General features: G+C 54.5%; 1 protein-coding gene across 1 annotated transcript in view; it reads right to left on the bottom strand.

Annotated features, from left to right (window-relative positions):
• Positions 1 to 2,728: 2,728 nt before the first annotated feature.
• The window catches only part of AGPAT3 (1-acylglycerol-3-phosphate O-acyltransferase 3), a 129,333-nt gene continuing 122,515 nt past the window's right edge, over positions 2,729 to 9,546 (bottom strand). The window contains 2 exon segments of the mRNA XM_011954127.1: positions 2,729 to 7,548; positions 8,642 to 8,909. Of these exon segments, the coding sequence (XP_011809517.1) occupies positions 7,460 to 7,548; positions 8,642 to 8,909 (357 nt within the window). The 3' untranslated portion in view covers positions 2,729 to 7,459.

Below are 9,546 nucleotides of genomic sequence, written 5' to 3'. Positions count from 1 at the left end.
AAAAAAAATTTGAACTCCTAGGTTCAAGTGATGCTCCTGCTTTGGCCTCCCAAAGTGCTGGGATTACAGGTGTGAACCACCGCGCCCAGACGCAAAGGGTTGAAGAAGTGACAGGAAAAGATGAATCATGGGGCGGAGGAGCCCCTGGGGGCTCATGAAAGGTTCCAAGGGGAGAGGAAGCAAAGGCTACTGCCACAGCCCCTCCCCTCCAGGCTGGCACAGGCAGGGCCCAGGACAGACGCAGGCCAGGGGTGCCCCCAGGTCTGCCAGGACAGCAGCCACTTGCTCAGCACCTGTCACAGCCTGAGCTCAGGATGTACGCTGATCGTCCCGACGACTGTCCCCATCTTACAGGCGAGAACACGGAAGGGCATGGAGGCTAAGAACCTGCTCGGCCTGGGCCACACAGGTCCTCAGGGGTGAGTTTTGGGTTTTCATCTAGAGACCTCCAGGCCCCCAAATCCAAGCCTCCCCCTGTGACACACTGTCCCACGGAAACACACTTCTGCCCGTCTGTGATCAACAGAATGGGCCGACTGAGACAGCAGAGGCATGCTGGGATCTAGCTGGGTTTAAGCAGAGGCTGCGCCAGCAGCTGTGAAGTGAGCTCTCACATGTGATGGGCGTTCGGACGGCATGACCTTGCTGGCATTTCCCATCCCTGGATCCTAAGACTTTGGAGTGGCTCCACCTGGCAAGTGCTGGGAGGCTGGGACCGACTGCAGAGCAGCAGCTGAAGCCGCCCGGAGCCCTCTGTGGCCTTGTCCTCTGGTGCCTGCCCCTGTGACTGGGCTTGTCCCTCCCCCAGGGGTTCAGCAGCAGGGCAAGCACCTGCTGGTGTACCTGCACGTGTGTGTCTGTGTGTGCATGTGTGTGTGCACGTGCACCCTCAGAGGCCTCCTGGCCACATGTGGGATGATCGAGGCTCATGTCCAGAGTACCTGCGGTTGGACTTGTTCCTGCCCAGCCCAGGTGCAGGCCGCCTGCAGCAGAAGAGCGCACATCCAACAGCAAAGCAAAGCTCGGGCCACGTTGCCAACGTACTAAGACTTCCCAGAACTGTTTGATTTCTTCATCAGGTTCCTTAGCCCTGGGGGGCACTTCGAGAGGGGTTTTCTCTCCATGAACCCTGCTGCTGTCTGAGCCACCTGGACAATTCCGGGTTCTCAGGCATCATGCTCAGAAGAGACATGAAGAGGGCCGGGTGCGGTGGCTCACACGTGTAATCCCAGCACTTGGGGAGGGCAAGGCAGGCAGATCACCTGAGGTCGGGAGTTCGAGGCCAGCCTGACCAACATGGAGAAACCTTGTCTCTACTAAAAATACATAATTAGCCGGGCCCGGTGGTGGTGGGCGCCTGTAATCCCAGCTACTTGGGAGGCTGAGGCAGCAGAATCGCTTGAACCCGGGAGGCAGAGGTTGTGGTGAGCCAAGATCGCACCATTGCACTCCACAGCCTGGGTGACAGAGCGAAACTCCATCTCAAAAACAAACAAACAAACAAACAAAAAAGAAGAGACATGAAGAGGATGATTCCCCAAGCCCACTTCCTAACACTGCCCCTTACTCTTCAGGTGTGCCCGTGCGTGTGCTGGGACGTGCGTACATGTGTACGGCTATGAATGTCCCCACACACACGGTGTGTGCATGTGCATGTATACACACTCACATGTCCCAGAATGTCAGGTGGCAGGGGCTGACTCCTACATACTGAGCTTCTGGGTGAAGCGGAGGTGGGATCTGGGCCAATAAAGGCAGGCAACGGGCCTCACCGTTAACCTTGGCCCCTCTCCTGGGTGAGCCGGATGCCTGTGATGCTCAGGGTGATGAAGTCTGCAGGGGTCTGCATGGCTGCCCCCCCAATGCCCCTGAGCACTTGTGTTCAAACAGGCGAAGTGGGGTTCAGGCAAGTCAGTCCCTCTTGTTAGTGGGCCAGGCCTGACCTGCCCACGACATCCCCATACCAAGTGGCACCAGGCACTTCGCTTTCATCTCCCAAGAAAACAACAGATCGTCATGCAAAATTCTGTGTGCTCTGAATTCAGGATATATTTTTAAAAAATAAATGGCATCTGGATGCAGGACTTTGAGCCAGGCCTTCCCAGCTTCTCAGGAACTGGGCTAAGCACCAGCACAGACCGGTCACCCTCACCGATGCCATCGGGGAAGGAGGCAGCCCCGGAGAAGACAGCATGTTACCAAGGTTGCCAGGGCCGTTCTCAGGAGCACGTGGACACCCAGACTCTTCAGCTTAGCTTATTTTTAGAAGACACGAAACGAGAACCTGGAATATCTTTTGGTTCTAATGAGAGTTTTTGTTTTGCTTTTTAATAAAGAAGAGAAAGAGGTTCTTTGGTTTTCTCCACAGACGAATCTGTTTTTACACACACACAAAAAAAATTGTTTTGGATGTGTACGTGCCACTTAGGAAAACCCTCTTCTGGACATCATCGGATCATTTTGCGTATTTTGTGGACTGCCTGATCTTCCCCTGCGTTTTTGCCAGGTGACCTCTCTCCTTTTCAATTTTCCCTTCCAGAAAGCAACTTGTAGGGAACAGAGGGCCTTGAAAAGTGCCGTCGGCAGGAGGGCCTCCAAGGAAACAGAGCCCGTGGGAGTGGGCTGTGCAGGTGGGTGGCCCCATGGGACAGGAGTGCCTGGTGGCCCTGGTTTCCCCTTGGAGACATCTATGCAGACTGGAAACAAAGAAACAGAGGGAGGCACGGAGTCGCTTTCTCTTATATTGTGGTTTTTTTATCCCTCTCTTTCACAGCAGCAAATTGAATAAACAGATGCCCGCAGCATTTCACCAGTACACAAGAGCTACTCGCGCTTGGGCAGGCGCACACCTGCCTGTGTACACAGGTCCTCGCACAGCACGGCAAACGCAGCCAGGCCTTCGGGACACAGGCCTTTGAAGAGTAAGTTAGCAGCCCTCACCCCAACAAGCTTCTAAAGACCAAAAATACCTCTATCCTCCACTACATAAAGCTTGTGAGTAGCAAAACTTGTAAAAATGAAGCGTACAAAAGGAAACATCCATATAATACATTTGCACCCTGTATACAATGGGTCCCTTTGAAACTGGCCAACAGTCAGCGATGGCAGATTTTCAATTATAGAAAAAGAAGCCAGTGGCTGTCATGTGCACTCAGGTCAATGGTTTGTGTGAGTTTTCCAGAGAGAGAGATTTTCATTTACAGTTACAGTACTTGCTGGCAATCTTGGTGATTAAGAAGCCAGTTGAATTTCCTGGCATTTAGGCAAGTAACATTTGATTGTCACAACGTACAATTCTGAGACAATAAATACAAGTAGATCAGATGCATTTCTTCATTGTATCAAGTAACTCCAGTTTAATTTAATACAATTTAGTGCATTTCAGTATCTCATTCACAGTTCGACTTCTGTCCAAATACTTGTGCAACAAAAAGTTAAGAAATGGAAAAGAACTCCAGGTGACATTGTCATTACACAGCTTCAAATTCTAAGACAATGATCTTTGAAAAGCGTACGCTGCTGTTGCCTGGGCCGACTGACACCCATGTCTCTGGTAGCTTCCTGGGCTCCCTACAAGTGTTCCTGTCATTCGATTTCCCGAGCACTTTGTAAGAATGCCACCGTTATCCCTGAATTAACAAGCAGCGAGTGTTCATGATAAAACTTAATGCATGTGTCCACCCCACTCGAGATCAGTGTGACATCTTTTATGCAAACACCGTGTTTGCATCCTGGCCCCGAAAGGCAGGAATACAGAGCTGGATGTCTGCATCCCCCGGGTGGGCCCCTCGGCAGGGGTGTGGGGCAGAGCCAGGACGGCGTCAGGGGTGTGGCTGGCCCCATCCCCCCGCCCGGGCCCGAGAGGGCTTGCCTTTGGTTTGGGGACTAGTTCAGTAGAGAAAGGGGCAGGCACACGGCCGGGGACGTGCTGTTTCCAGAAAGAAGGCAGGTAGGCGCTTCGGGCTGGCCGTTTGAACCCTGAGCCTAGGTGCAGTGCAGAAGGGGTTAGAAGCACGGCGCTGTGGGGCGCTAGTGTTGTACGCCAGGGCTACATGCAGTGAGCCTCAGGCCAGAGGCCTGCAGCGGGAGTCTACGCCGGGGGTTAACAAGTCAGGTGAAAATCTGCAGGGCTGGAGAGATTATACTCGGCTTGTTGTATAAGTGTCTCAGAGAGAGACAAAGCATGCAGAAAGTTACTTATTCTTCACCCCAAATCTGACCCCAATTGGTAGTCACGACAGGCGTGGACAGCCCGGCAACAGCTACTGAATCGCACGTGAGTGCCACACACAGCTGGGTCCAACCACTGCTTTTCCTTGAGGTCAGTGTCAATGCTCAGCAATACCTTAACAGCGTGAGGAAAGATTCTCATGCCGTGGTGCACGAAAGGGAGTCAGGGGACAGACGAGGCAGAGAGACTCAAAATTGATCGAAAGGACCTTTTTTTTTTTTTTTTAACAAGAAAGTGCTGCTTACATTGTTGTTTTGTGTATTTAGTGATTTGTTCAGCCCTCATCTCTTCCACCGGACTCTGCGCTTCCTGAGGACAGGGACCTGAAAGCACCTCACATAGGGTGTGCGTCTGGTACACTGTCACCGAGTACCGGACAACCAGTGTCTCACACGGGGGAAGATGATGAAGACAGCAATGGCATCCTTGGGAAGATGGGCAGGAGACCCCCTGACACCTGGGCCTAAGCTGAGAGTCAGGCCAGCGGTGTCCCCAGGGGACCACAGCCCGGGCTGGGAGCTTGGCCTGCCAGACGCCCACGGGTGGGCCTGGGTCCTCTCGGCCGGAAGCCTCCAGTGGGGAGCCTGGCTCCGGGTGGGCAACAGGAGCTCCAGGCCAGCAACACCCTTCCTGTCCTCAGCCTGGCTCGAGGACCAGGTGCGGAGGGCATCAGTGATGCCAGGCCCAGCATCTGCCTCACCCCGACAGCGGCCAGCACAGACCGTGGGCTACCAAGTTGCTTCAGCCTTGACACTCAGCCTGAATTTGGACATAACTTTAACTGAATTCAGCTCAGAAGTAGAGTGTAAAGGAAAAAGAAAAAAAAAGACTACTCTGGGATTTATGAATTTAATTTAAAAATGGAAAGGAGCTCTCCTCCCCTTTTCCTTCTGAAGTGGATGAAAAGCAAAATCCACCCTCCTCCAAAAAAAAAAAAACCCCAAACATTCATGGTGTAGTTTTTATTGCTCTTAAAGGCTTGGTGTTGAGAAGCACAAGCTAAGCTGTGAGATGGGAAGGAAACCAGATGAGGTGTGACCCCTGGGCCTGGGCCTCCATCTCCACTCTAACCTAGGGGCTGCCCAGCTCCGCCATGACTCAGTGCAGAATTTATACATTATATATTACTTTCAAAGGGAGGGAACTTCTATGGTAAACAATAACTATTAATTAAATCATAAAAGATCTAAATTTGCATTTTCCAGGTCACATATGCACACGGTCGTGCCCCTCAGCTTTTCTCCTTTAAGATTCTGCGGGTGTTAGTGAGTCAGTGGATGGCGTGATCTAAACACACATGGAGACGGATGAGCAGTGTGCAGCGTGAGGAAGGTGCAGGAGAATCTCCGGGGTGCTCAGCCAGGGGAGTGCATGCCCTGCTCACAGCACAGCTGCCCGAGTGGGCAGGTGGAGGGATGAGAGTTCAGATGGAGGGAAGCACATTTCCAAAGCAACAGTGTCTGCAAGCGTGTCTCGTCTGGTTTCCTTGGTCTGCCCCTTCACCCCCGTGAGGAGCCGTGCTCTGAGCAGGTGTGCACAGCTGGCATCCCGCACACGCCCCGAGAGCACAGCCCCCACAGACCCGGGGCCCGGCAGTGCCTCTGTCATGCAGAACGCTGCCATCCCCATCCCATCTCCCCAGGACACTTAGGTCTGGTGCCTAACTATGTTCTCGGTTCACTTTTCTTCATGCCTCTTTTCTCCATTTGTTTTCCCCTAGAAAACTCAACCTACCTCTGTTCAGAATGCTGGTTACCACATATCAGAGATAACATCCATTTTTGTTTCTTCCCTTGCTAAAAAGGTGAGGGGGGTGTGACTTAGAACAAGCAAGTTGAAAGCCAAATGCAGGTGGGCTGATGGTACCGCAACCCAGTTGAGCTTTCTACCACTGCCACTGCCCCAGGGGCTCCACCTGGCCACGCCGGGGGAGTGGACGTGCTGTAGGGAGAAGCATCCCTCGCTCGGCGTGGGCCAGGGGCTCGCTGCGAGGCCGAGGGAGCCAGCACGTCCAGCCGAGCGCTGCCCTCTGCTCTGCCTGGACTCTCAGAGACGTCCAGGAGGCAGGGAGCTGGGTGCTCAGGGGTGGCCGGGCCACAGTTACACCATCCAGGATGGGGGCAGGTCCTCCCCAAGGACACAGTGCGAGGCTGGGGGGTGGGGGCCCCACCTCTAGTTTCCAGCAGGAAGTTAAAAACCACCAGGAGATCAACCAGTAAAAATAAAATCTCTAGAAGCCAACGAGCTCAGCGTTAACAGTCTCCAACTACCTTTAAAAAACAGAGGGTTGACGGTGCCCTCGCTTCTTCCGAAGCATCCTGGAGTCCCACAGGCTGGCCTGTCCTCCCTCCTTGGCTCCTGAAGCTGTGGGACGGGGGGGCGCGCGGTAGCCCCGAGGGTCCTCCCTCCCCAGCACCCAGTGTGGAGGGATCAGGGTCTGACAGCCATGAGAGGGACAGAGGAGCTTTGGAGCTTTAGGTGCATGGAGAACTCTGCATTTCACGGAGTTCTCGGGGTCCATCCACTTTAAAAACAGATGTACGTATTTATACACAGGGTCAAATAGGAGCTAGGGCAGACAGGGCTCTGGAAAGGAAGGTGGGGCGTTCGCCCTCAGTCAGCCCCAGGACAGGGCAGAGTGAGGGCTCCAACTTCGAGGAATCGACCTGATGTTCGTGCCGGTGTGCTTATCGCTACGGGCGCTCTCCACGGGGCCCCCACTGAGAGCCAAGGTGCTGAGCCAGGCGAGCTCCCCGGGGGACGGGACCCGGCCGTCCACTCCCAGAAGGACAGCAGAAATTCATTATGAGACAGTTTCTGGGGGGGCGGGAGGTGCAGAAGAGGTGAAGGGCCAGGTTAAGTTCCCAAAATAACTGATTAAAAAACAAAAAATTTGATCTACGTTTAAGGAGAGAAAGCAGCCAAAGGCTCCCTCATGGAAGCGGAGTTCTGGAGAGAGGGCGTCCGTGGGAGGCCTCTCCACCCGGATCCACCTCCCACGGGTGCGCTCGGAGATGCTGGGACCCTGCGCTGTGGGAGGCTGAAGACTTCATCTGGCAGGCCTTCTGAATTCTTCACTCTTGGCTCAAGTTTTGTTAATATTAGTCACCAGTTAATAAGAAAAATAGTTTCTAATTGTCTTTTCCTCCACTCTGTGTGTTGCTCTGGTTTTAATTGAGTTAACTGGATACCACCGTCAGGCCACTTGTGTTCAGTCACAGCCATTAACTATTCCTTTTTCTTAAACTCTTGGTTTCCGTAGCTGGAGCCTTTTTCTATCTCAGTTACTCCTATCAGTCTGCGAACTCCAAAGGAAGCTTTCGAGACAGGAGAGAGAGAGAAGAGGTGAGTCGGATGACTTCGCCTTTTTGCTGTAAAACGTGTTACGGGGGCTTCCTTCCTCTGCCCCAGACCCTCTCCCTCTGCCCCACACCCAGTGACGTCTGCTGTCAGAGAGTCGGTGTGGCCTGCGGGGAAAGAGCCCTCAGGCCGTGGCCTGCTCAGGCAGGGGTGGGGGGCACATCTTCTGACTGGCTGGGTCCGAGGCAGGTGGACACGTGGACCTCACCCTGCCTGCCCCTCTGGGTCTTTGGCTGGTGGGAGTAGAAGGGCTTCAGGGCATTCTAACAGCTCGGCCTTGCAAACCCAACAGGTGGCAGAAGTGGACAAGCAGGACCCTCAGATGTAACCAGGTCACATCCTGTCCTCTGTGGGTGACCTCAAGTCATCATGCAGTCCAATGGGAGAGGCTGATGGCAGTCACTGCTCTGGGGAGCCCTCCCCCCAAGGCCCCTGGGGGAAAGGTGGGAGCAGGGGAGGAGCTGACCCAGGGGCCGGGCCCGGGGAGTCGGCTCACGGGGCGATGCACACGGACTGCGTCTCCGTGGACGGAGACCCCTCGATTATGGCGAGTGGGTGGGCTCCCGAGTTCACTACAGAGACAGGCTGGGTGTGTGTTCGGCCCCAGGCTAGCTGACAAGTTGTGGTGGGCTCAGCATCGTGCTTGGGGTGGGCACACAGTGGGGAAGTCGCTGGGGTCAACGGGGAGGAGCTGAATGATGATGTCCTACTTAAACCTCCTGAATGGCCATCCCAGCCTGACCCCCTAGGAGCCCAAAAGCAGACAGGGGGACTGGGGACCCTCTCGTCAGCATCCTCAAGGGCACCGGCCAGTGGGGCTGCAGTGGGGATGGCGCCAGGGTGGCGGCCGTTCGGCTCTCTGAGGCGACCCTCAGCTCGCAAGAATTCAGGCTCTGAGGCCTGCAGGCCGTGGGGATCCTGGCTCCAGGGTCCATAACAGCCAGGCCCTCGCCTCCCATGGCCACTGTGATGAGTCACCAGGTCCCGGACCCTGTGGCCAATACTGTGAGGCCCGTCAGAGTGTGAGCCGTTAGCGACAGTGTCCATTACCTGCTCCCACAAACCCCAAGAACGTCAGGATCAGGAGAGGTGATCCGCTGGCAAAGACGCCCAAGACAAAACTGAAGAGGGGAGACAGGAGAATGGTGGCCCAGGACAGGAAGTTCAGGAGGGTCCACGGCCTCCGGGCAGGCTTAAACTGCTCCCCTGGAAACATACCCTTCTGATTATACATCTCCTGGAGCGCGTCCTGGAAGAGTCAACAGAGAAAGGAAGCGTGAGGCTTTTTCACAAGCTATTATTTCACTGCAGGAGAAAACTGTTGGCAATGAAAAATGACGCAACCTAAAAAAAGCGCCACATCACTTAAGAGGACAAATCACAGACGCTGCAGGTGGGAGGTGAAGCTGGCTTTACGTGTTTGGAGAATCTCTGATAGCGTGCGTCAAGAGCTCGCAAGCCTATCAACCCTTTGATTGAGGAAGTTGCCCAGGAGACTATTCGGTCAAGAAAGCAACGTTGTGAATACCAGGGTCTGCCTGCCCGGCACAGCCCAGGCCACCCACCACTTCCCACACCTCACACGAGGCGGAGTCCGTGGGGATGGCAGGTGTGGCCTGTGTGTCCTGCGGCCTGGACGCAAATCCCCGCATCCCGCAATCTCAGCTGCACGGCCCACGAAAAGTTCCTTAACCTCCCATAACTCGGTTTCCTGGCTTGGAAAAGGAGGCTAATGAAGAGCTGGGAGGAGAGAGGAGCCCGGCCAGGGCCACCTGCAGGAGGGTCTAGCCCTGGTGGAAATCACCATGCCTGATAGAGCAGACACTCTGCAGCCACTGCCCATGGGCGGGGCAGCCTGTGGGACTCTAGGATGCTTGGGAAGTAGTGAAGGGGACCATCAACCCTCTCTCTTTTTTTTTTTTTTTTTTGAGACGGAGTCTCACTCTGTTGCCAGG

The sequence above is a fragment of the Colobus angolensis genome, unplaced genomic scaffold, assembly GCF_000951035.1.
Source record: "Colobus angolensis palliatus isolate OR3802 unplaced genomic scaffold, Cang.pa_1.0 Scaffold38, whole genome shotgun sequence".
In the NCBI taxonomy this organism is placed as follows: domain Eukaryota; kingdom Metazoa; phylum Chordata; class Mammalia; order Primates; family Cercopithecidae; genus Colobus; species Colobus angolensis.
The sequence above is the reverse complement of the archived record's forward strand: the minus strand, read 5'-3'. Positions and strand labels throughout refer to the sequence as shown.